We start from the raw sequence: 27,804 nt of genomic DNA, 5'->3' as shown, positions 1-27,804 counted from the left end.
TATATATATATATATATATATAGCCGCGGTACGCCGTTCTTCAATTGCACTACAATTATCTAGATTTATCCGGTGTTGTAGAATTCGAAGTTGCATTAGTCGGGTTCCTCAAGCACAACGGCTCAAGGTTTTAGCTCTGCGCTGCGAACACGCGCAGGCTGGGAGGGATTAAACCTTGGTGTTCGAATGCACCGGCACGCCACCGGTGCAGTTTAGGCACGCCGCTAGATGGCGTGGCGTGTCTAGGAGAAAGCGTGAGAGGGGAATACTGACTGCCAGTTCACGGCGTATTATACACGGCGCGTTTAAGCGGTGGCAAATGGTGAGCCGCTACATGTTTTTGAATGCTAATAGCACTAACATCCACAGCCATAATGATATGGGTTCTGTCGGAATTTTATTATAATTGAAGAGCGGCGTAAAGACGTTAGATACCGACACAGACATACATACAGACACGAAGTGGCTTAAGTAGGCTAAGAATGCTAATCGCATTAAAGGTCCATCCCGCTCGAATTGGCACTGCGGCTCCAAACGCACTTGCCTTGTGTGAGCTAGGTAGTAATAGTTCCACTGTGTTATACTTTTTTACGTTCATCTTACCTTGTTTGGCAGCGACAGCTTTTATATGAGCTCATGCCTGGTGTGTTCTTCGTGCGCGATTTTGTGCATCATCGCATTTCTCCCGAGTAGCCTGCTAGGCGAGTAAGTGAGCAAGCTTATTTATATATCATTCAAGAGATCCGGCAGGACGCAAGCCGAAGCTGCTCAGAAAACATAAAGGAATTGTGAAAAAAGAAAATGTGACTGAGTGCGAGATCCTGTTTTCTGGACATTTTGTGCGGCTGTCACTTAGAATATAGATATACATAGGTTCTCCGCATTTCGTAAAATAAATAAAATAAGATAAAATAAAGCTTAAAAATAGGCCATGTATGAGTAGTGTATATGATCAATTCATTTCACTTAGTGCACTGGTTTCAATACCACGAAACCGACCAAATTAGATCCATCAAAACACTTTCGTCTACATTGTAAATGCGCATCGTCGACCGCCCATCCGCAAGTTTGCAGCGGTTTGTAAATGTCTCGAACTACTGGTAGAAGGGCGGACGAAATTAGTGGGCAGTAGAGATAAAGATACGTATACTCCGTTTCATAGATAGCAGGAAACACTACAAATGCTAGGAGGGCTTCTCTCGCGGCTCACATTACCGGCCGAAAAAATTGTGCGCTACATATGAAAGATTGTTATGTATATGAAAACGCCACGTAAATCCCTGTAAGATGAGTCTCATACGTTTATGTCGCAAAATATGACGCATCTGTTACATGAAAGGCAGCGGATATTATCTGAACCTTTTTTTGCCATTGAACGATGCGGAGTGACACATTTCTGCTACCAGCTAGCGGCCACAGCCAATCGCTGAATTAACGACCGAGAAAACTACAACCAAAGTATATTTTAGGAAACCCGAAATTTCGAATTCCGACCGGTTCCTTCTTGAAGGGTGAGATGGCGGTAGGCGTAGCAGTGCTTATGTGTTTTTTTCCTTTTTTTCTTGTGGTTCGACAGGTGTGCGGGCACCCTGCGCAGTCATTTAAAGCAGACGGCGGGAAGAATCTCAGAGGAACGATTGCTATACTGGACGTGCAAATGTGCACGAGTAATGGTATTCGAGGTAAACTTGAGTCCAGAGGTTGATCTTCCCTAGAAAGCGTCGAGGATCGAAAACATCCTCCCCGCTAAAGGCGCGTGGGGAGGCCTGTGTGACCGCACAGCTTGTGCACCTTCTGCAGCGTTACCTGCTATGCGTGTATGTGCGAAAGGGAGTGCAGTTTTGCGCCGCAGTGTGCTGACCTGCACTAGAAAATTATGCTTGATTACTTACCTCACGACTCAGTTCGACCCTTCAAAGCTAACGTTGAGTCTTTCTCAACATGGCGCATGCCCAAGAGGGGGATTGGCCACACAAATGAGAAACTGAGTATCTATAAACAACGAAATATGCTCAGCGTTACCCGACTCTTAATTCTATGATCCTGCCACGGGTAACGGACATAGTGCATGTGTGAGGTTGATTTAGCGAGGAAAATTAGCGCTGCAGCTGAAGAAAAGAGAGAAAAACTTTGGACAAGCATCCAATCGGAATTTTCTTCGTTCTAATCACTTGCTCTATGGCATTAGTTAGCAGTGCCTCCCTCTTTGGACCGAGGTTTTTGGTTATCTGTATTCGAACTTCATCGGGTCCTGCTGCTGTGTTATAAGGAACATTCTCTTCTGCTTTTTTCCAGCAAAAGTTTTCTATGCTAAATTTTGGTCTCTCAGGCTTCTGTGTTGCTGAATCTGAGTCTGAACTACGCTTTCTTTTTTGCCGGAATTACCCCTATCAACGTACCCTCACGTACCGCAGCGCATCGTTTCCTTCGAAGATGTTAGGGCGTTTATCCGTTATAGCCGTTTGCGAATTTTTAGTTGGAGCTCCAAGTGCTCTTACATGGTTCCACAATGTTTTTGGTGCGCCTCTCTCTCTTTTGCAAATGCTATGCACCCAACCTTCACTTGTGTATTCAATTTTCTCTTGCACGAGCTCTCTCGCCACCTTTGTTTTCTCTGTATTTATTCCATCTAAGGAGCACCTCTTCGTCGTGTAATCCCAACTTCTTTAGCTTCTCGATGATCTCTGGATGCCTAATTGCGCTCTTCTATAGCATGCTTTAATTTCCTTGCTCCACCACTTACGTGGCTTTCTCTTTCCAATCCAACATTTGTTTGGCCGTGTCTGTCTTATCTCCTGCTGCATAATGCCTTCCAGTTCCTTACATTCAAAGGCTGTTGCAGCAAACGCCTCCATTTTCTTCATATTTTTTTTCAATCTCTGTTATTTGCTTTTCACTCACTTTTAGAAATTCTGATGCTATTGGTCCGTGTTTTGCGTCAGTATCTTACCCATATTTGAAGGTTAAGCGTTTATGAACGCTACCCAGGCTATTTTTTCTATGTTCATCTATCATCCTTTCGTCTAGTCGTTCGTAGACCGCTTCTGAGACTAAGGCGTAATCGATACATGATTGCCTATTTCCGGATTGCCACGTTACCTAGCTCTCCGTGACACTTATTCTCCCTGTTAACTATTATAAGGTTCTGTTCGCCGCACAGATCAAGCACTAGAAAACCGTTGCAATCAGTGTATCTGTCTGAATCCTTTATGTACGCATTCATATCTTCTACTAATAACACCTGGCCCGATCTCTTGCACTCATTACTATCGCTTATGATGCAATCAATCGCTTCTTTATTTTGATCTCCGCTCTATCACTACCTGTCCATAGGTAAACTGCTCCAAGCCACGTCTTATTGCCTTCCCATGCGCCGCTAATCCACAATTGTTCCTTACATGTATCTGTTGTCGAAATTCGAATTCAAAGGTGATATACAAGGCATGCAGCGGAAGAAACTGCTCCAAATTTATTTCTGAAGCGAAAAAGAAGCTAAGCGGAATATCTGCAGCGCATTCGAAACACTGCTAGGCGGTCTCAAATTACGAGAATCGCTTTATTTGCACTGATGCGCACTCATGCATGGGCAAAGCCACGCACGATACTTGGCAGTATAGTTTCAGTCTGGAGCTCTGCCGAGCAAGACTGGTTGTGGCAGCGGCGCAGTTTGCTAATGGCTGCTTTAGCGTTCATAACTTGCACCGACCTTGTTATTGTGACTAGTACAAACCAACTTGACGAGCCACCAGTTACATTAAGTTTAATTGCGGTGCGACGTGATAGAGTAATGAAGCGCCTTTTGGCAATGCGATGCTGTGTCGCAACACTTCTTGTGAAAAGTACAGCAAACTAATACCTCGACACGCGCTCTAAGCGAAACCGAAAGAAATGTTCTTTCAAGCTAAACGCTTGGTTCAGTTTTAGTCATTGCAACCAAGTTTTTACTAAAGGTGGAGCGGTGACTCGTTTCATCTTGTCGCTCAGTGGTGGCACGTCAGTTAATACCCCCCCCCCCCCCCTCCTTCCTCACTCAAGAAGAAAATGAGAGGTACCCCAGCATGTCCACAGTTTTATGATTGAAGACTTCTGGTTGTCGCATGTTGTGCATGGACGTCAGACTCTGGAGTTTTGCAAGACACGTAGCGCCACCTGCCGTTGCGAAGAGGCAGTAATTGAGTAGTGCGAAGCCCGACTCCCTTGCTAAGTTGCCTATGCAGATAGCAACTGCGAAACAACGATTTAACTAGATTTTGGTCCATATTGCGAGTGTTTTGCGCATTTAACACCCAGACAGAGAGCTATGAATTTCTACGCTAGTCGGACGCGCCGCCGAAGTGCCATAAAGCGCTTGCTGGCTCACTCTTCAAACTGATGGCGGAAGCGACGGCAACCACGATAGCTCCGCGCGCTACGAAGAAACGCCGCAATCAACGCTACTGTTGTGTTGTAAATCGCCATGAACGTGAAGGGCAGGATAACAACGTTCAGTTTTACCGATTTCCATTGCGATCGTATGAAGGGGAAAGTCGAGAGCGCTGGATACGGGCCGTTCAACCTGTTGGTTAATCGGATTACTTGCATTCCCCACAACACAGCGGCTCGCATGAGAAAGTGCGACAATTTTGTTATTCTGTAATTGTGTTGCGTGGCCCTGACGGAGGACCGTGGTAACCATGCGAAAACTCAAGCATCTGCAGCCGCCACTTCGTTAGTAACAGAAAAAAACAACGTTGCGAACCATCCTGCTTATGTACCATCGATATCTCCACCTTTTAACAGACGTCCGCGTCCGCTTGACTCAACAAGTGGAACGGGGAGATTTGGCAGGTCAGCGTAACCAAACATTTTGGTTCGTTTATGAATTCAAAATCCTGTTCTAGAGCATCGTCGTATCGCGAGCACATTTCTACTTTCGGTATTTTGCATGTCCTGCGCCGATACAACAAGCACGCTTCGCAATGTACTGAGCCTGCTCGACTGCGTTTTTCAAATGTGAGCAATAAAGTTGCTGTATAGGAGCACTGGATGAGTAATTGCGAGGTAACGCATGTGTGTAAAGAAAAAAAAAATGTCGCGTTTATTTACATTTATTTGTGCGCGTTTGTTGCTCGAAGCGTCTGCGAAAAGTTCAAATTAAGGTACTGAGCGATGCTGTAGCTCCTGCGAGAAAGAAAGATGCAGCGCGTAGGCACTGTAGGAAGCTTACTTTCGTTATGAGAGCTGTTCGCTGCCTTGGAAACCGTTTTCTGTCTGCTGCCCTGGAAAAGGCTATTAAAAGATTTACTCTCTGTAAATACATTACAATAAAATACATAAAAATATAGGAGATACTTAAGTCTTGTGTTCAGGACATATTCAACATGAACCAATTTGAAATCCTTAGATTTTTATGCTGATATGCCTATAGACAAACCTGATGCTCTCCGTACTTGCGAGTTGCAGCACGCCGAAATAACACTTGAGACTTTATTTTATATTGTACACGTACTTCGCCCTGCTGAGCTTCCTTTCCGAAGCGTGGATAGGCGGAAGAAGTTTTCCAGGTCCTTGATTTTTAGGAAACCGTGCCTCAACACAAACGAAAGAGAAGGGTCCATTGTGGTCTATGCACCTTCGCTTGCGGACAGCTTTTCTTGCACTACCCAGTTAGCGCCAAGGCTGCGATGGGGGCGCTGGTGACGGGTTTTTCCGCAGCGCCGCCTGGGCAGAGTCTGAGGTCTATAAGCAGCGAAAAACGCTCGCTGGACAGAAGCGAGAGGCGAAATTTAGACTGAAAAGCGAAAAAACAAACATTTTTATCTAGCGTTGCCGTCCAACTCGTTTAATAATCGTTTCATTTATTGGTTCCTTCCTCTTCGTCTTATCTTTAACGTTGTTAGGCTGCATCAAAACCTAGATGCTGTTCTCGCATGACTGCGTGCGCGCATGAGTACAGCGTCCGGCTTGGCTGCGGGAAGTGCGTGGTTCGATCCCCTCCGTCCGACAGCCGCTGGTTCCAAGGAGCCGCCCCAGCGGGGCGTGCGGCTTTTCAGGGGGATAGTGCTCGAGAGACGGTTTGCACATAGCCCTATGCTTGCTGTCCCAAGAACTCAGACGAAGTACCACACAACTATCAAGCTTTTAAGGCCAAAGCAAGCAGCATATTTATTATCTTCCCTGGCAGAACGTCAACTATGTTTGAAGTAAACGCCGGAGTAAAGACACAGTCGAGGCTCCTTGTAGCGTGTCACGCTCATTTAAAGCAGCCGTTTGCAATTTTCCCCTAAATTACAAGTGTGCATGAACTTTGGTACGTAATTTTCTTTAATGTGGCAGAAATATCTCCTGCCCTTTTTTTATTGCTGCCTTCTAAACAAAGTCGTAGCTATTGAAGGCCGTTGGGACATCGTAGCCCGCAGTGTCCGTGAGCGCTCCTGCGTAGAAAAAGAAAAATCTGATCCAACCCACACTCTTCAATCTATGTGAAACGAAGTGGTTAATGAAATGCTATTTGGAGATGGAGCAGAATATGATGCGGAAGAGTATTGTGGATTATTGCACGTTACGAAATTTGATCAACGTTAGTTTCTTTTGGTAAATTTCGTGACGCTAACTTCGTGGGCCTATTCACCCTGTGTAACATGCTGGCCAACAGGCGAAATACATTTTAAGAAAGGCAGCGCTGAAACGCAGGACAAACACTGAGGCAGGTGACATAAATGTTAAATTAACACAGCCAACAAGACTGCACCTTGATGTTCACCAACATGGGGCGCTATAACGTAAAGCTATATACTCTGTTCGATAGCCGGCTGTGGTGGTCGACGTTTGTTGCCGGCGAAATGCAGCCTAGTGTAATCCACAGCATGTCCCTCGTAGTGAGCTATACAGCTCAGATTGGCAAAAACAACAAAATTCACCCAGTCTCCGTCACAACAACCTCACACGCCTCACTATACGGGGCTCAAACGCATAAGGAATTCAGACCCCGGCGAAATCACTCGGTCTATTTATTTATACTCATGTGAGCTTACTTATATTCACGGAATCACCGTGCCAATCAGACACAGAGGATCAACGTCTCAGCTCAATTCTTTGATACACGTTCATGAAGGATCATGTGGACTGACTATATAACGGGTGCTATATAACGTAAAGCTATTCCAAACTTTTCTATTCCAATTCTGCAATCAGCCCTCGACGATTGGTAAAAGAATTTTTGGGCCATCCCCACTTTGCCTGTCTGTCACGCAACGCCATGAAAACCGCGATAGCTCCCCACCTCATATGACGTGTACATCCTGATCATGCATGAATAGACCGAACAAAAGAAAAAAAATTATTTCTGGTTCGACGCCTTTTCGCCATTATCCCTCTGTTACTCGTCAAATGTTATTGGCGTGCGCACACTTCACCTGTCTATCACGCGACGTCACAAGACCGCGAAGACTCGCCGTATCAAAACGACGTGTAGGCGTTAAAGACGCATTAACATGTCGAACAAAACTGAATTTTTTTCTGAATAGCCGGAGACTGCCGCGTTCCGAGAGGAACAGAAGATGATGGCCGGTCGATCGCTCAGGCACTGGCTACTCGCACCTGCCGGAGAGCATGGATTTATTTGCGTATATATAATAACGCTTTTTGCCTGGCAGCATAGCGCTATCAAGCCATTTGAGCACGTATACGACATCGCTCTGCGAACGCTTCATTGCTGAGGATCCGTATTAGCTGTATTTTTAACCTTCCGTTGCACGCAGCCGCAATTTTTGACCAGCCACCGCAGTCTAGTAAGGGGAAGCGGACCAATCGCCGACGCCGGCACCACTCTCCTCATTCGGTTATCGATTTTCACTGTGCTGGCTCGGCCCCATCAAATTCCTTTCCAATTGAGCATGCTCCTCGCCTTTTGTCAGCCAATTAGATAAAAAAACAATGCTCAATGTAGGCGATGTTGTTCGTTTTGAAAGCGAATACAAGTGACCTCCTATAAACGAGGAGAGGGTTTGATTGGGCTGTTCGCACAACACTGCGGGTCATTGCCCTATGCTTCTGTCAGCGGTTACGTAAATTTGACGTCAGGAGATTGGAATAAAAACAGATTGGGATAGTTTTACGTTATAGGGCCCCACATGTGATTCAGACTTACGTGAATTCATTCGGACAAGTTTTGCTGAACTGAAGCTCACCCTGACTCCAAATCACATGCACTTTGACTCACCTTCACTGTGCCCGATTAAGAGTTACATTTATGCCGGCCTCGCACACAATAATTCAAGCAAACTCACGCCTTATCGCACAATTACTTAGGGTAACTCGGATTGAGACTCATGTACGGCTTCGAGTCTGAGCACAAGTTTTGCATTTTTTCGATGCCTGCCGAGTGATGCCAAAACCAGGGGTTACGTAGAGGGCGCCACTTTCCGAGTAGTTGGTGCTAGGGTTAACTTTGTGAGCTTGGCACTCTGTGCTTAAAATCAGAAACCTCGCCGGGGTTGCAAGTTATCCAAAGGTCGGTTGGCCGACTGGCATTGGGGGTTCACGGTGAAACCAGATATGAGACAGTGCAGGATAACATATGCTGGACCCCTTAGAAGTCAGACGCGCAGAGCAAAATTCGTGCCGAAGAAAGACTCAAGAAATTGGAATAAAATAAATAGGTGGCTGAAGTGCACAGATACATGTGCCTCGAAATCGTGCACATGGAATGGAGGAAGATGTCAAGGAACTTGGCAAACAAATGCAGAGTAATCGAAAGCGTAAATCGACAATGCTGAGCCACCAAAAAGAAAGATAGAGAAACAGAGGCGGTAACCTGCATCCGAAGGATGGAAACAAACAAACAATAACAGAAAGAAAAGAAGAAAAAAAAGGAGGCCACGAAGATTTGTAAGTGCTGGAATAAATAAATTAGGAGTAAAAATCTGTACAATGAGGCAAAGGCCAGTGCCTTGCTATTTGAGGCCAAAGCTGGCTGCCTGAGGACAAAACCACTCGCAATAGAATGAGGTCTGCGTGTGCGGCAGCAAAAGTCCGGCAACAAGTGAGCGTATCGTAATGCAATGTCAAGGTCATCGCAGCAAGAGCCGTAGGGTACGCCCGCGCTGGTATTCAAAGCGGATGGAAGCATTAACTGTTCATCAGTTGAGATGTGCAAAATACGTTTGCAGTGACGGTGAAACAAAAAAAAAAAAGGAACTGAGAGGAGAAGCGGTGCCGTTACAGGCACAGGCAAGTCTACAATGTAGCGATAGAGGTCTTAATGAATCAAGAAAGGAATAAAGAACCATGTATACTATTCATGTATATAATACTTATTAGCTCAAGCAGACTAGGTGACTATTTCTCGTCGCCCCGTTTCGAAGGGGACGCTTATAGAATTGGTCGAAGTTTACGGATGGTGGTCATGGTCACGTCAACTTTCATCGCCTGCCAAGGTAACGGCGTGCCATGGGCAAGCAAGGAGCGGCCACGGTGCGGAAGCAGTGCCCGGTGATAATCCTCCGTGCTCTAGCAGCATCAGGTATCGAATGTCCGAGAACGCGGTACAGCCATGGTGCACTACTAACCTTCCATGCATTGCAAAGTTACTGGGCAGGCGTGGTAAATAATCCAAGAAGGTATGCGTGGGTCCCAGTGAGCCGCTCCAAGAAGCAAGACTTGAGCAATTGTTTTCCTCACCGGCTTTCTCCTGTCCTACTCACCGGCAGTGCAGGCGGTCATGAAGCACGCCAGCGAGCCAGCGACCAGGGCGCGTCCGGCTACGCGCGCGCAGTCGGAGAGGCGCTCGGGCGCCAGCGCGGCGTAGGCGCCCAGCTGGACGCCCAGGGCGCCGAGACTCGAGAAGCCGCACAGAGCGTGCGCGCACAGCAGCTGCGAGCGCAGGGACAGCAGGCCGCCCCGTGCCAGCTCGCCCATCTTGCCGTAGGCCACGACCTCGTTGAGAGCGGCCTTCAGGCCCAGCAGGGAGGCGACGCGCGAGCACTCGTGAAGCCCGACGCCCATCGCCAGGGCCAGCGGCACGAACAGCCGACCCAACAGCCACTGGGATTATCGCGCAATGGAACAGCGACTGTAGAGTGGAATGAACTAGCTCTTGACAAGCTTTCACGGGCTAAGCTGCGTAGGGGAGGAGGAGGAGATTTTAATGAAGAGAAAGGAGGAGAGGTCGGCCTGGAGAGCGTGCCTCTAACCTGATACTCCTCACTAGGGCAAGGGGAAGTGGAAGATACAGGGAAAGGTAGGCGGCAGCTGATTGTAATATGGAACAATGAAATAGTTTATACATGTTGTTCAATACGCAGATGCGCGCTTTGAACACAATACGCGCAGAAGTAATTTTGTCCACACACCGCGTTATCGCGCCAACACATTTCGCACTGTCTTCACGTCTCACTAGTCCTAGAGAAGACCATCTAAGCCAATCTCACATAAAAAGTTCAAGAGTGATATTATGGTGCGTTGGGCATGGTCAATTCTTCTCCACGCGCCTATAAAATCTTTTCTTGCGAAAAGGGGCAGGAGTCCAAGCAGTCAACACTGTAGACTTTATCCTTTGCTGCGGCGGCATAAGGAGGGCACGTACACGCAAAGTATGCGAGCTATTGTCTCAGGACTGTGACAGACGTTACAGTTAGGGTCCCATTCTCGTCCATTCTTGTGAAGGTATCGGTGAGTGTATGCCACACGGAGCCGTAATCGATGGATGTGCTTCCTGGCCGCTCCGCAATCGAAGTGGAAGCCGGAATCTCAAACCAGCGTCAAGTCTATGGAGACGCTCAAGATTGCCGATGTTTCTTAACAGGCTTCAGGTTGTCGCATTGTCGCGCCATAGCACGTTGAGGGGGGGGGGGGGGGGTGGCGTGTTTACAATGTTTTCTTCGCGGCGGCGTAGTGGTATCAAGGAGACAAAGACGCACTGTGCAAAGCGGAGTCGGAGCAGTAAAGCCGGCGCAGCGTACAGGAAATCAATAACTGTAGCATCAACACGATGGACTCAAGAAAGGTGACAGGACGTACGCTATTGTACTGTCACTGTCGTGTTAACGCTAAGGTTATTGCTTGACGTATAACCATCTAGTCCGAGAGCAAGTTGTGCTAATGTGTCCCCTATGCAAGGGAGAGTATACTATAGTACTAAGCTCGGATGTAGTCAATTGTTTGAAAAGACTCTGTTATAGCGACGGAATTGCACAGGATATAGTGAACAATTGCAAAGTCTAGAGTGGATATTGAGCAGTAGCAGAACGAACTTGTAGGAGCAAGAACTCACTCATACGGCTTCGTTTTTTGTGATGCACGAGTTGATCAGATTTGCATGCAGCACGGGAATGTATTTTTAAGCGTTACTATAGTGTCCCAACAAATATTATATCTTGTCCACTTTGAGCTAATTTTAGAGCCTGAGGGCAGCCATACAGCTTGCGCTCAGCCAAACGTCCTACGTTAGGAGCAGCTTCGGAAGAGAGAAACAGTTGTGTGGAGTAGTCACTTTGGTCCCTGATTATTTTCTTCATCTGAGATTCCGGACTTTTTTTGCTATCATAAGGTATGCTGATCGAGGAGCGTGTGGCACTTCACGTGCAAAGTCGTTGATACTTCCGACGCCACGTGCAATCGGGTGCCATCCAGCCTGCTGACTTGTATACGTGAAAACTACGCGATACACAAGGCAGAGAAACCGGAGACTGTCTATATTTGATTTCCTTCACTGCGTGCTTGCCAAACTTCATCCTCACCAGGGCTCAGGCGATCTTGATCGTCGCCAGCACTGGGGCGCCACCTCAAGCTCTATCGTATGCGGACGTAATCGGCCCATTCTGCCACTCAGCGAAACCTAAGAATGATGGTTCTAATATATTACGAAGGCCTGAAGGAAGTGAGGGATCTACGTCTCACGTTGAGCGTGACGAACTGCCATCCCACGAGGGATCCCAGGGAGGCGAGCAGCGAGTCGGCCAGCGCCATGAAGGACAGGAATCCTAGCAGCGAGGTCACCACGTGAGCTGCCACCCGGAGCTGTGCTGACAAGCCGTGCGACACGGACTCCAGCAGGGTGCAGCCGGGACGGCTGCCACCCAAATGGTCGCAAGGGTACCGGCGAGAATTATCAAATTTGCGACGACAATGAGACGATGCCTTTGTTACAAAAGAAAAATAAAGATAAAGAAAGAACTGAACAAGATCAACACGAAGTGAACTTGTTAGGCCCATTCTGCGTATATTGCTTAGGAATATTGCGTAGCTGACAGTTTTCTCCCTCTCCAATTTGCAATTACTGCAAGTGTTTGAGGAAGCCTACCGTTCATACTGTTCAAGCAGCGTTCAAGGGCAACAAATAGAACTTTCGAAGCGTTCTGATGTTTTGAAAGCATCCCCGTCATCATCATAATAATGATCATCATCATAATCATTAAAATTTATTTAAGCGCCCCATGAGGGGTATTACATAAAGAGGGAGCAAATAATGCAATACATTGTAGGGCGCCTCTCGTCGGAGGGTCTGAAAACGACTGCCCATGGCGCGATGGCCCACTGCACTCGCCGCTATCGTTGCGCTTTGAGTGTAGACTGTTTTTCTGTACACAACTTGGCCCAATAAAGAGTTAGTTTAGGAGTACACACTTTCTTGCTACTCTGTTCGTCACCGTCACTACAATGTGACAATATTATACGGCCCGGTTAGGCCAAAGTTAGTAAAAAGCCCGTACGCAAAAGTTGTAGGATAAGATCGAGGAAACACTTTGCTTTCTTAGTGCCTATGTAGAAACATAAAGGGAAGTGCTGCAAACGAGAGGGCCGTATTACTATTTCTTTTTCTTCGTCTACTTTCTGGAGTAAATGACTGCGAAAGGCACGCTGCTCTGGGCTCCGTTCCTTCATCGCTCCTGAAGCATGGTCAACCCATACCATGAGGTCTTCTGACTTTTACGGAAGTATAACTTTTCAACTGTCGACTTGCAAAGATCCTTCCTGGGATGACATCTCCCGTCTGTGGGCCCCTGAGGTGTGACCATTATTACCTTTTACGGGGGTCGCTGAACTTCTCAAGGCCCGCGCAACTCTCCTCCGTCTCGGGATAGAAAAGCTTGGCGAATCCAAGCGCCGCCGGCGCCGACATCAATGAGGCGGCAATCATGTCCTCGGCCTTCACCTGCAGTGACAACGTTCTTAGTAGTGAAGAATTATTTATCCCTGACAATCAACACGTCTACTCTGTTATACGCTCCTCGTGGTCATATGGGCAGAATGAATATCCCACATTAGAGGGACAGTATCGCAGTGATACTAAATGTACAGGTTAGATTGATATACCTGCTAGAGGATCGATTATATTGTCAGACGAGAGCCGCCCGGATGCGGGGATGCACGGACAAAACTATAAACTTGCGATTGCAGACACATTTACTATCGAACCAAATCCACGAAAACTTTCTTTGGGCCTAGTTGGTGCATATTTGACAAGTTCTTTAGGGCGCAGACAAGATACACGGCACAAAAAGTAGGTCAAACACAGGACAGGCGCTGTCCTATGCTTGACCCTCTTGTCCTTTCCTGTCCTGTCCTTTGTCTGACCTTCCTTTTTTGCCGTGTCTCTTGTTTGGGTCTTAAAACATTTTTTTCAAATGCAGAACGCTACACTTAAGAACTGATAAAACTGTCAAATGCTCAAGAATACTTGTACAATTCCGTACAAGCATTTTCTTGGTACACGACCTCCCCTGCATGCCAGAAAAAAATACGAAGAACAAACAATGATTATTAAATGTTCTTGAACCTGCGACACGCCACGCGGTTTATAGGAGCGCCAACTCACGCCCAAGGTCGTGAAGACGGCGAACAGGCTTCCCGATATGGTGGCGAAGCCGCAGGTCATGATGCAGTGCATCTCGGACCTGGTCAGCTGCGCCAGGCACGGTTTTATCAGGAGCACGGAGTCGGCCTGCGTGCGAATGACAATTGAATGCCCCAACGTTGCAATCTCGGCAGGGTGTTGCGATGCGCGGACAGCGACAACGTTTGTACAGACGCTCACTTTTCTCTCTACACAGCTCCGGTGGCTCGTTACGAAACACATATTAGAGAGTTATAGCTCAGCGAGATAGCGGACCAGCGGGCCCAGCCGATCAGCGTAAACGCCAGTGCGCATGCGCGGTACAACATGTGCAGTGGCGTCTACGCTGGCCCGCTGGCTCGCTGAGCTATGGCCATAGAGAAAGAAATTCTATAACTCTCTATTCTCAGCCACCGATTCCAAATGCAGTTAGCCCCCCTGGCCACAATGCTTCTAGCATGCGATACATTTATCGGACTTCGGCATATTCTAGAGAGAGTCTAATAAAGGTGTTATAGGCTAGAAAAATCGTATCCAGTGAGGCGGACGGCGTGTGAAGTTGGTAGCCGAGACCCATTAGTAAGAGTGATTACCTTCGTTGGTAAAAAAAAATATTGCTAATTCTACCGTTACCAAGCACAGTTATATCAAGGTCGTCGACGTTGTGACAGCACGTAGTAACTACAACGGCCTTTTTTAAAAGAAAGTTTACAAGAAACGCAGCAACGCGTATGGTCCCTCGGAGAAGGCATGAGTATACTTGAACCGCACCACGCCTAGAAACATGTTGCTGGTTGCGCAGTAGGACTCGCAAATGGTGGTGCCCATCACGACGGCCATGAGGCGCCCCACCTTGAGTGCGAGGCACTGCAGTAGACCACAGTGGCACAACAACGACACCAGCAGACCGAAAAACACCACGGCAGACAGCACCTGCGTACCAGAAGCCGACCGCGGTCGTGGAATCCCATCGGTTCAGGGCGAAAACAGAAGCATGCACGCACGCCTCCCCCCGCCCCCCCCCCCCCCCCCCACACACACGCACATGGTGGGCGCGTTTATGCACTTATGCATCCATAATAACTTGCAACTTATGGGTACTCTTATTCTACGTACATACAGCACCGCTTCAACACCGGCTCCCTGCCTTGTCAACACGATCTGGTTATTCCTCATCATGACAACTGTCCGAATTTCTGCGATACCTTTCGTTAACGTTTCTCACGGTGAGCCCAGCGCTCGCTGAGGTGCCACGCGCGTCTATATGAAATTGCGCACCGTGAGTGCGAGCACGGGCTTTTGCTGGGGCAGCCCGTCCCCGTCGAGCTGTCCCGTGGCCAGGTAGCCGAAAACGAAGCGCGCCCCGTGGCCGGCGAACGCGATGGCGGCGTTCATCTTGTCGGCGAAGCAGAGCAGGGCGCCTCGGCCGACCTTCCAGCGCACCAGGAGCAGGCCCAGCCCGAACTGGAGCAGGAAGCCGCTCAGCACGGGGCGCCACTTGATCTGCGGCGAGCACGAGCAGCAGCGAGAACACCGTTGAATTGGCGTGAAGCCGTCGGCTTTACAGCAACGGTCTCCGTGGTCGCTATCAAATGTCAATCAAAGTGCAACCGGCAACGCAGCCCTATGAAGCGATTGGAACGCGTAGCTAGACGTCGGTACGGCATACGTGGACATGCGTCGGATATAACACGAGACGATGAAAGTTGTAAGCTCGGGTATAGTGGAGTGTTTATAATGGACTATATAGGGAATGGAATTGCACCGAATCTGGTGAACGGGGCCATTTTAAAAGTCTTGATTTCGGGAACTTACAAAACACACCCCTAGAATACACTTACAAATGTGATAACTCATTGTGAGAACTCGTTCTTACAGCTTCGCTGTTTCTGACATATGGTTTTCTCAAACAGCCATACGGTTGCAAAGGTTTTTGATTGGAGACCTGTACTGAAAAACAATCGTTTTCGGAGGTTTTAACTTGAAGTATGCGTATTGATACCGGGAGGTATCACGGAATAGTAATGATATGGTACATAAGCTGAGATAGGCGCAGTCGCAAGTAACTCAGCTGATCACGGCTTCTTGCGGCGCTGCATTAAATTGAAGTGTACAGAACTGTTATTGCAATGTCAAAATCATGGCAGTTTGGGCGAGTTGGTATGTCATGACATCTTTAGGCTTGTAGCGCAGCTCAGAGGGAGTAAAAAGGAAGGTGGAAGGGGTAATGAAAGGGAACGGAGAACAGAGTGAGCGCTAACTTCCAGACTTCCAGAAAATTCAGACGGCCACAGGCTGTCTGAATATGTTTTTTCACATGGTTACTTTGGTTTGGTTGCTTGGTTTTGTGTTATCTCCTCATGTCACATGGTTCGCTCAGTGTATAAGTTGCCTTCTTTGTCACAAAATGAACCATCAGTTGGAAGTTAGCGCCCACTCTGTTCTCCGTTCCTTTTCATTACCCGTTCCACCTTCCCTTTTGCTCGTTCTGAGCTGCGCTACAAGCCTAAAAAATGTTATTGCAATGTCCTAGTGACTCGTCAGTGCAGATGTTTCGATATCAATATCTATTTTGCAACAACAAAAAAGTCGAGAGATCAAGCAGGCCGAAAGGGTGTGCTACGAGACAGAGGTACAGGCCTCGAACACGCACCAGTGGAAGTGGAATAATAGGCACATTCATAAGATACATCGCAGTCAGAAAAATATATAGGCTAAAATATACCGAAGTATAAGTAGGGATTCGTTTTTCCGTTACATTTCATGGCGAAAGAACACACGAATGTTGTTTTGCTAAGCAAATTTCTGTTAAATTGCTGCTAGAATTTCCTGCAACGTGTGGGATCTAAAGCTAGCACGGCATATTTACCGCAGAAAGGCCTCTTATCGAGGCCTTTCGTAGTCTTCAGCCTTCACGGAAACTGCATCATCGCCAGACACGGCTGAACGCAGGACAACACAAGTATAACGAATTGGTGCATAGTCATCTTTACTATAACGCCACGGATGCGCTGGCCATCGGCTATGTTCACTATACGCAATCGCGCAACAAAACAACAAACGGTACTCAAATATCCTCGCTGCAGCAAATATACGCCGTCAAGCGAGTCATTTCTTCGTTAAAGCCAAATTGATTTCTTTGACACGTTCTCCTTGTCTTTTTTTTTAGGATACTTGCTCTCGCGAAACCCGAGTCGAGGTGTACGTCCATCGTCGAACTGTTCACCTACTGTTTGAGACGTATGCGTGCGATAGCTTTGTGGCGTCTGCCGGTTTAGATGCTGCAGTCGGCGGTAGTGCTGTGTCACGTTTCTTCATCGCATGGGATGACGGTTCCAGGCCGCGTTCGTCGCCGAAATCCGGAAAATTGGGGAATGACGGCAGGTATGCACATAGTGAACCAAGGTTGTGGGTACCTTGCAGCGTGTACCATCAAGGTTGCTGGTAAACCTGCTATGCTCCACTTAATAACGCCGTGGAAGCTATACGCGAGAAGTTCGGTAAACCAAAACGTGCAACTCGGCGCTTATCGCAGTCGTGCAGTTTCGCGGTCGCACACGTTCGTGCGAACCTGGGCGTGGGGCGCCGCGAGGAGCTGCGAATGAAAAACCCGGGAAGGAAAAATAACGCAACGGAATATGACCTTAAACAATGTATTAACAGCCGTATAACACAATTTTTGAATTTTAATGGTGTAAACTTTTGCATTGATTACTGAGCCTTAATAAAGAGCAATTCCGCGCAATTATTGGTAAGAACAGCGAAATATTTTTTGGGTGAGAACGCAGCTAGCGCAAGATGTCTTGCTAGCCTCCGCAGCGTTGCACGCTATGAAACGGAGCATAGATTGCTCACTGCGTCATCGCACTCAGGTGTTAAATTATATAGGGCAGAATAAAATAATGCACAGCTAAACTGAGCAACATTATGCTCTTGGAACAAATTAGCGCTCCTCAAACATAGTAAACCTTGCAGACCTGGCGTACGATTCTTTGTATTACTGTCAGTTCAGCCACGTTTTATGCTACTGCTGCTGCTGTCGTCCACATAATATTTCCGTCGTCGTCGTCGTCGTCGTCGTCGTCGTCGTCATCATCATCATCATCATCATCATCATCATCATCATCATCTTTTATGTCCACTGCAGGACGAAGGCCTCTCCCGGCGATTTCCGATTACCCTTGTCCTGACCAACCGACTCCAACTAGCGCCTGCGAACTACTTAATTTAATCACCCCACCTAGTCTTCTACCATCCTCGACTACGCTTCCCTTCTCTTGGCACCCATTCTGCTACCCTAATGATCTACCGGTTATCTAACCTGCGCATTACATGACCTGCCCAGCTCCATTTTTTCTCTTAATGTCAATTAGAATATCGGCTATATCCGTTTGCTTTCTGATCCAAACCACTCTCTTTCTGTCTCTTAACGTTATGCCTAGCATTCTTCATTCCATCGCTCTTTGCGCGGTCCTTAACTTGTTCTCAAGCTTCTTTGTCGGTCTCCAAGTCTCTGCCCCATGTCAGCCCCGGCACAATGCACTGATTGCTCACGTTAATTTTCAATGATAACGGTAAGCTTCCAGTCAGGAGCCGACAATGTCTGCCGTAGGCGATCCAACCCATTTTTATTCTTCTATGAATTTCCTTTTCATGATCAGGGTTCCTGTGATTAATTGACCTAGGTAAACGTACTCCTTCACAGACTCTAGAGGCTGACTGGCGATCCTGAACTCTTGTTCCCTTGCTGGCTATTGATCATTATCTTTGTCTTCTGCATATTAATCTTCAACTGCACTCACTCTCTGTTAAGGCCCTCAATCATTCGTTGTTACTCGTCCCTAGTGTTGCTTAATAGAACAATGTCACCAGCAAATCGAAGGTTGCTGATATATTCGCCGTTGATCTTTGCTCCTAAGCCTTCCCAGTGCTTGAATATTTCTTCCAAGCACGCACTGAATAGCATTGGAGAGATTGTGTCTCCTTGTCTGACCCCTTTCTTTATAGATATCTTCCTACTTTTCTTGTTGAGAATTAAGATAGCTGTGGAATCTCTGTAGATATTTTCCAAGATATTTACGTAAGCGGTCTGTACTCCTTGATTGCGTAATGCCTCTACGTCTCCTGGTATCTCTATTGAATCAAATGCTTTTTCGTAACCTATGAAAGCCACATAGAGAGGCTGATTGTACTCTGCGGATTTCTCGATTGCCTGATTGATGACATGAATGTGATCCATTGTAGAGTATCCCCTCCTGAAAGCTGCCTGTTCCCATGGTTGACTAAAGTACAGTGTTGCCCATATTCTGCTGTAAATTGTCTTGGTGAATATTTTATATAACACTGGGACTAAGCTAATGTGTTTATAATTTTTCAATTCTTTAACGTCTCCCTTTTTTGTGGATTAGTATATTGTTTGCATTCTTCCCGTTCTCTGGGACCCTTGAATGCGATAGACAGTTCGTATAAAGGGCCGCTAGTTTCTCAAGCATTATGTCTCCACCATCTTTGATTAAATAGACTAGTAGTCCATCTTATCCTGCCGCTTTTCCCCGTTTCATGTCTTGAAAGCCCTTCTAATCTCATCGCTAGTTATAGAAGGAGCCTCTACAACCGGTTCCTTACTACTACGAATGGAGGTATCGTGGCTACTTTGGGTACTGTACAGGCCAGTATAGAATTCTTCCGCTGCTTTTACTATACCTTCGAGATTACTGATGATATTACCCTGCTTATCTTTCAGTGCATACATCTTGGTTTGTCCGTTGCCAAGTTTCCTTCTCGCTGATTTCAGGCTGCATCCATTTTTTTACTGCTTCCTCAGTCTTTCTCACTTTATAATTTCGAATATCCGTTATTTTTCGCTTGTTGAACAGTTTTGAGAGTTCCGCGAGTTGAGCTTATCTCTTGAGTAGGACACTTTCAATCTGTGTCGTTTCTTTATAAAGTCATTTGTTACTTGGGAGAGCTTAGCTACTAGTTGTCTTGGTGCCTTCCCTCCCACTTCAATTGCTTCCTTTGAAGCCAACTTAGTTACGGTTTCATTCATTACCTCTATGTCATCTTCGTCTCTCTGTTCTAAGGCTGCATAATTGTTTGCAAGTGCCAACCTGGATTGGTCTGCTTTTACCCTTACTGCCTCTAGGTTGGCGTGTTTCTTCTTGACCAATTTTACTCTTTCTCTCTTCACATTGAGGTGCATCCCAGCCCTCACTAACCTACGATCACGGCACTTTACCCTACCTAACACTTTCTACATCCTGCACTATGCTGGGATCGGCATAAAGTATGAAATCAATTTCATTTATTGTTTTACAATTATGGCTTTTCGATTTCACCATTAGGCTTTTCGGTATTTCACCAAAGAAGAGAATAGTGAATGAAGAACTATGACGGGCAGACGTCAGGTGGTATAAAGGCTGTACAAACAGGGGCAAAGTGCCTCAGGTAGGCTGGTAGACGTTTCGATAGCTGGACCTATCTTTGTTGAAGGTGTCATTGTAATCCATGGCCTGTTAACCCCTTAAATCTACCTAAACATCGACCAGCCTGTCTGAACCACTTTACCCCTCTTTATTAGGCTACTTTCGTCATCATCATCAGCCTGGTTACGCCCACTGCAGGGCAAAGGCCTCTCCCATACTTCTCCAACAACCACAGCCATGTACTAATTGTGGCCATGTCGTCCCTGTAAACTTAATCTCATCCACCCACCTAACTTTCCACCGTCGCCTGCTACGCCTCTCTTCCGTTGGAATCCAGGCTGTAAGCCTTAATGACCATCGGTTATCTTCCCTCCTCATTACATGTCCTGCCCATGCCCATTTATTTTTCTTGATTTCAACTAAGATGTACTTAACTCGCGTTTCTTCCCTCACCCAATCTGCTCTTTTCTTATCCCTTAACATTACACCTATCATTCTTCTTTCCATTGCTCGTTGCGTCGTCCTCAATTTAAGTAGAACCCTTTTCGTAAGCCTCCTGGTTTCTGCCCCGTACGTGAGTACTGGTAAGACACAGCTGTTATGCACTTTTCTTTTGAGGGATAATGGCAACCTGCTGTTCATGATCTGAGAATGCCTGCCAAATGCACCACAGCCCATTCTTATTCTCCTGATTATTTCAGTCTCATGATCCGGATCTGCGGTCCCTGCTACCTAATTTACTACCCTGTTATACTACTTTACTAACCTGTTATAACTAACACGCCAAGGATGACAGGTCGCCTTTGACAAAGATAGACTCTTTTATCGAAACATGAGCGAATCTGTCCGAGACAATTCACCCGTTTAAAAGCATTCATCCTACATTGTGTTTGCATCTGTCAACGCCCATGTTGAATTTGGATTCGGGCGAAACCGGCAATCCTAGATAGTTCTTTAATTAGTCAACGCGCTCATTTCGCGTCATTTGTGTTATCTATATGCGGTTAAAGGGTCAAAATATATAATGTCTTCATCTAAGTACCACTTCACGTTATTGGTGCTATAGTTCAATATGAGTATTTCATTGCAGAAAGTATAGCTCTAGTCTCATGAAAGCGAAGTACAGGCATTTATTGTCATCCACGCTAGAGCAGCACGATGCTGCAAAAAAAAAAAAAAAAAAAAAAAACGCGTGCAGGTATCTCAGAAATGACGTGCCACAGTTGAAGAAAACCGCACGCTAGCTCGTGAACCTGTACGCAAGAAAGGGGAAAGAGATTTGGCAACATGGATTATAAAAAGTAAAAAGAAATGACTCGATTGCAAAAAAGAAAAAAAGGAACAATGGAGCGCCGTCAAGGCAGGTAAAAAAGGCAGTGCTTTCAAATGCACAAGAACGCTTTACATTAGGCTAGCTTGCTGCTTTATATATAGTGTAAGCGAACACACGCGGTCAATATAGACGCGAGGTGAAGTGACGAACTACTCTACGTCAAAGCAAGATGTGCTTTACGTATTGGTTGTGCAGCAGAAACCGTAGGCAGCACGTACTTTGTTACGGTTCTTGGAGAAGACGTATCCGAAGCCGACCAGAAGAAGCATTCCGAAGCTGGCCGTGACGCGGGGTCGGTGCAGTCGCGAGTCGATGGCGACAAACAGAAGCACGGCGAGCCACACCACGGCCCAAGCAGTTCTGTGGGCGAACGAGGATGTATAGAGGCATTAAAAGTTACGGGCCTTGCAAAAATTGTGCATATCCAACACACATGGTGCAGTCTACGTGATGCCAAACTATCGTGAAGCGGTTCGCTCGTGCGCACATGTGCTATACAGGGTGTCCCACAAAACTAGACTGACTGAATAAACTTTATTGCAACCAGCAAGAGGTGGTGGCCGGGCCTAGGCCTCCCACGTGGGGACGTTGAGGTGTTGCCTCTTCGCCGCCTCGCAGGTTTGCTGGGTCGCCCAGTGTTGGTCGTCAAGGTTGGAGCTACGCAGGGCAGCGTGCCATCTCGACGAGAGGGTTGTGGGGTTAGTGTCCGGGTATTGTTGCGTTCAGTCCAAAAGCATGTGTGGAGGTGTGGCTGGCTGTGTCTTGCAGATATGGCACGTGGGATTGGGGTAAATGTCTGGGTGGATCTTTTTGTACAGTTGTAACGAAGGGTAAGTATTGTTTTGTTGCAGGCGGAGAGTTGTAGCCTGCGCTCGGGATAGTTTGTTGTGTGGGCCGGGATCAAAGGTTCTACACTCTAAGTAGAAGGACTTCACAAGATCATTGTAGATGTCAGGCGATCCCTACCGGTGGGGGCGGCCTCTCCGTCTCCCACGCGGTTAACTAGGCCTCGCGCTAGGGAGTGGGTAACCTCGTTGAGGTTGGGGACGTGCGGGTGGACGGTGCCTACATGAGCTGGGAACCAGACGAGTGTAACCTGATGGTCGGTTGAGCGGGGTGCTTGTTGCAAGATGCGCGAGGCTTGGTGTGAAATAAGACTGTTGATATAGTTGATAACGGCAGAGCGGGAGTCAGAGACGATAGTATGGCATGTTAGGTCTAGTGTGGCTAGCGCGATGGCCACTTCTTCAGCTTCCTCAGCGCGTGGAGTTACTAGGCTGATAGCATGTTGGAGAGAGCCTTCACGCGTAGTGACTGACGGCTGTAAAGCGGGTACCGTGGGGATATTCGGCGGCGTCGACGAAACTCACACCGTCTTGGCGAGCTAGGGATTTGGTGAGCGCCGTGGCACGTGCTGTGCGGCGTGCGCGGTTGTATTCGGGGTGCATGTTTCTGGGGCTGGGTCGCCGCGAATCCAGGCTCGTATGGTGGAGGGGATCTGGTGTTTATGGCTGTGTTGATGGTGGTAGGTGATACCGAGCAAGGTGAGGATATGGCGGCCCGTCGCTGTGAGGGTGGGTCTCTCCAGCTGAGAGCGGCGTTGGACCTCGATGAGCTCGTCCAGTGTGTTATGGATGCCTAGTTGAAGGAGGAGGTCAGTGCTGGTGCAACTGGGGAGGCCGAGGGCTTCTTTATAGACACCGCGTAGGAGGATGTTGAGCTTGATTTGTTCAGCCTTGTACCAGTTTTGATACGCAGCAACGTAGGTGATGTGGCAAATTACGAATGACTGGATTAATGGAGGACATTCTCCTCTTTCATACCCCCACGGCGGTTGGATACCCGCTTCAAAAGTCCCATGGTGTTGGCTATATTCATCTTGATTTTGGCGAGGGCCATGCCATTCGCTCCGTTAGCCTCTTGATCATGCCGAGCACATGGACATTGGTGACGAGGGGAATGGGGCTGCCATCCGTGAGATGAAGCGCAATGTCTTCGTAACGGCGTTTAGCGGTGGAGTATTTCGGACGGCGGCCACGGAGAGTAGGCCTGTAGAAGAGGAGTTCGGGCTTCGCAGGCGAGCAACGAAGTCTTTAATTTTTGGCTGAGGACCCCATGTATCGTACGCGAATTTGTAGAGTACCTTCAGAAACCACCGATCGAGTTGTTTCCTTTACGATACGTCTCACGTAGTCCTTTCTTATTGCGGGTTGCGAAGAAAGCCCGCGAAATATGAAAAAAAAGCCACGTGACTGACTGTTTGCGCAGTGTTACTGCGCTGCTCTCAAGCGTGCGTTTGGTGAACAACGTCGGCAGCATCATGACTAGCGATGATGAGGCGGCAGGGCGGTCTTTATCGCATCGGCAGCGCTCGGCCAGTAGCATGCATTTTCGCCGTCATCCGACGAGAGCCGACCTTGTTCACCGAACGTGCGCTTGAGAGCAGCACGATAGCACTGGGCAAGCGCTCCGTCACGTGGCTTTTTTCATAATTCGCGGGCTTTCTTTGCAACCCGGGAAAAAGGACTACGTGAGACGTAAAGAAAACAATACGTGAAACGTAAAAGAAACAACTCGATCGGTGGTTTCCGAAGGTGCTCGACAAATCTGCCACTTGGGGTCCTCAGCCAATAATTAAACGAGTTGGGTAATTAATTAGTGAGTTATGGGGAACACAGAAAAGTTGTCTGAGTTACCATAGGCTACTGCAAATAGTATGTGTTCAGTTCAATTCGCTTCCGACGCGCCTTTCATTTTTAAATTCTTGGCTCAAGTTATGATGGACACCCTGTATATTGGACATGTCGCACGCGTCCATCGTGTTAAAAGAGCTATTTGGTGTCTGAACGAGAGACATACGCGTGCCGTTGTGGCCCAATCTAATAGAGAGAGAGAGAGAGAGAGGGAAAGAGAACAACAGACGTTGTGGTCTAACGATTTGAGCATCGGGCTGTTGTGCTGCAGGGGAAACCCAGCTTAGATCACACTATTAGACACGTAATTTCATGTTCTCTGTGTGAGCTCTGCAGCAAGGAGCGGCGTCCGCCGCCGTTGCCACGGTCAGTTAAGTCCGAGAAGATTCGCTATAATATAGCTCCGCTTTACTGACTGCCTGAAATCGGTCTTGCCAGCGCTCCATTTTTGAAATTAGTTACTTGCTAAGCGTTCACGAAATATCGTTACGGGAAGAACCTATATACAAGGATATATTTACAAGTCAAGACGCACAACGCTGCAGGAATGGTATGACTAGTACATGCACACCAGATAGCCGCACCGTCGTCGTCGTCACCGTCCAAGCACCGACCAGCAGGATCGCTGCCCATGACATTACCCGGCGGCGGTAGAAGCACCGTCCCGGCGCAATTAGGGCTCGGGTCGACAGTATTGGGGTTTAAGGCGCGAGACATGGACTATGTCACTCGTGATTGTCACGGATGCTGACTTGGGGTTCATTGGAGCGACCACATAGGTCACATGGATGACTTTGCGTATGCAGCGGTAAAGGCCACCATAGCGTGAGAGTTCTTCGCATAGGCCTACGCGACGTGACGGCAACCACAGCAAGACGAGCGATCCTGGAGGGAAGTTCAGCTCCCGGTATCGGTCATCATGAAGACATGTTTGGTTAACCTGTGAAGCCGATAAGCGATCACTGGCAACCTGGCAGGCGATGTCAGCATGCGCAAGAGCATCACGAACATAGGCAGTTCATGCGTCTGCGTGAGGATAGATTATGGTGTCCATGCATGGTCAATGCTGGGTCGTAGCCCAACAGTAGATAAAAAGGGGAATAGCCAACTGTGTCGCAACAGGAACAGTCGTAGGCAAAGGTCACAAAAGCAGGTTGATGTCCTAGTCTCGGTATACCCCAGACGCGTACATAGCGAGCATATGTGTAAGGGTACGGCTGAAGCGTCTGTGGATGGTACGCAATGGCGAACTTATGATTGGTCGAGCAGGAACGAAGAATGTCGTCGACTACTTTAGACAGGAAGCAGCGGCCGCGATTCATGATTAATTGACGAGGAGCACCGTGGAGCAAGATGGCATAGTAAAGAATGAGACCGGCTACATCAGTAGCACATCTGGTTGGAAGTACTCTTGTCACAGCGTATCGCGTTGCGTAGTTAGTAGCGACTGCAATCCATCTATTGCCAGTGATTGACATGGGGAAAGGCCCTAAACGATCAAGGCACACGCGGAAAAATGGTTCATCGGGTATTTCAAGGGGCTGAAGGCTGCCAACAGGCAGTAGGGCAGGTGTCTTGAGTCTCTGGCAGATGTCACGAACCGCAACGTACTCTCGCACAGAACGACAGAGACTAGGCCAAAAGAAGTGCCTACGGATGTGATCATACGTGCGTGATACGCCTGGGTGTCCGGCGGTCGGTGAATCGTGGAGCTGGCCCAAAACAACAGAGCGAAGATGCACGGGAACAACAAGCAAGAGCTCAGCGCCATCAGGATGGACGTTGTAGCGGTATAAGGTGTCGTTGTAAAGCACAAACATCCATAGTGAAAGGTCGGGGTCTGGAGAGTTGAGACTATCTATAATAGGCCGCAAATATGAGTCGCGGCGCTGTTCGGCAGCTATGTGCATGAAGTCTGTAATGGAGAGAACGAATGCTTCCGGCTCATCTTACACTTTATCAGGGGGATCGACTGGGTATCGAGACAAGGCAGTCGGCGTCTTGGTGAAGCGGTCCAGATTTGTAGATGAAATCTGGAGGTGTTCGAAGAGGGTACTGTTTTCCAATAACGCCTACAACCAGGTATATGCGTCAGGCTACCGGAGAAGACATGATTCGGCATTGCGCAACAGTACCTGCAGGCACTCTTGATCAGCATGTACCACGGGTTTCTTGCTTTCTTTTTAGACGACACAAAATTAAAAATATGTATATATATCGTGTGTGGCAGCTAACACAATTAAGTCCTTGAACAGGGTTACTCCAAGAGGTGGGTATTGCATGAGAAATCAAAACGCGTAATCAACTAATTAACAAGTTTCGCAAATTAAGTGTTTAAATCGATACTTTACGGCCTTGTTGCAAATCACGTAGTCCTCCATAAAGAAAGCCACAACATCCCAGTAAAGAAAGGCGTCAGGCAGGGAGATACGATCTCTCCGATGCTATTCGCAGCCTGTTTACAGGAGGTATTCAGAGACCTGGATTGGGAAGAATTGGGGATAAGAGTTAGTGGAGAATACCTTAGTAACTTGCGATTCGCTGATGATATTGCCTTGCTTAGTAACTCAGGGGACCAACTGCAATGCATGCTCACTGACCTGGAGAGGCAAAGCCGAAGGGTGGGTCTAAAAATTAATCTGCAGAAAACTAAAGTAATGTTTAACAGTCTCAGAAGGGAACAGCAGTTTACAATAGATAGTGAGGCACTGGAAGTGGTAAGGGAATACATCTACTTAGGACAGGTAGTGACTGCGGATCCGGATCATGAGACTGAAATAATCAGAAGAATAAGAGTGGGCTGGGGTGCGTTACGCAGGCATTCTCAGATCATGAACAGCAGGTTGCCATTATCCCTCAAGAGAAAAATTTATAACAGCTGTGTCTTACCAGTACTCACGTATGGGGCAGAAACCTGGACGCTAACGAAAAGAGTTCTACTTAAATTGAGGACGACGCAACGAGCTATGGAAAGAAAAATGATAGGTGTAACGTTAAGGGATAAGAAAAGAGCAGATTGGATGGTAAAAGCGCAGAAGAGGATGGCACCAGTTTTGAAATATTGATTTCCGAAGTTGGTGACGAAATACTTTGGCCTTCCGGCAGCTTTTGTCCTTCAATGCATAAAACAGTGTTATTTATTTCAAGAAATCCCTAAATGCCCTCAAAACAAGGGTATTCCACAGGGGGGTGGCAAAAATTACATGATAAACTAGAGAAGCGCAGGAGCTTGGTGTGGGCGAATTGGTGTAACATACCTAAAGAAAAACAGCGCTAAGGAGACGTGGACGAAAACAAGAACACGTATGTCGGACTGGCGCTAAACTTTAGCTGGAAGTTTAGCGCTGTTTTGCTTCAAGTAGAGTAGCGTGTTAAATGAGTAGGAAACAAGAATCGAAATGTGGCTGAACAACAACCCTCAATGAAACATAATGAAAAAAGAACGCAACATAATGAACAGCACGAAAAAAAATAATATAAAACACATTGGGGTGAAGGGAGCAGAACTAGCAGCTACGCATTGTTTTCTTTTTTTTTAGG

At 47.4% G+C, this 27,804-nt stretch overlaps 1 protein-coding gene across 1 annotated transcript in view; it reads right to left on the bottom strand.

The window, feature by feature from the left end:
* Nucleotides 1-5,452: 5,452 nt before the first annotated feature.
* The window catches only part of LOC126540862 (uncharacterized transporter YutK-like), a 33,340-nt gene continuing 10,988 nt past the window's right edge, over nt 5,453-27,804 (bottom strand). The window contains exons 4-12 of the mRNA XM_055076422.2: nt 21,790-21,931; nt 15,092-15,316; nt 14,585-14,746; nt 13,796-13,921; nt 13,009-13,132; nt 12,515-12,518; nt 11,878-12,049; nt 9,684-10,023; nt 5,453-6,413 (exon numbers count right to left, since the gene is read on the bottom strand). Of these exons, the coding sequence (XP_054932397.2) occupies nt 6,349-6,413; nt 9,684-10,023; nt 11,878-12,049; nt 12,515-12,518; nt 13,009-13,132; nt 13,796-13,921; nt 14,585-14,746; nt 15,092-15,316; nt 21,790-21,931 (1,360 nt within the window). The 3' untranslated portion in view covers nt 5,453-6,348. The remainder of the gene's footprint in view (nt 6,414-9,683; nt 10,024-11,877; nt 12,050-12,514; nt 12,519-13,008; nt 13,133-13,795; nt 13,922-14,584; nt 14,747-15,091; nt 15,317-21,789; nt 21,932-27,804) is intronic.

Source organism: Dermacentor andersoni, chromosome 2, assembly GCF_023375885.2.
Source record: "Dermacentor andersoni chromosome 2, qqDerAnde1_hic_scaffold, whole genome shotgun sequence".
Lineage (NCBI taxonomy): Eukaryota > Metazoa > Arthropoda > Arachnida > Ixodida > Ixodidae > Dermacentor > Dermacentor andersoni.
This window is presented reverse-complemented; position numbering and strand designations above follow the sequence as displayed.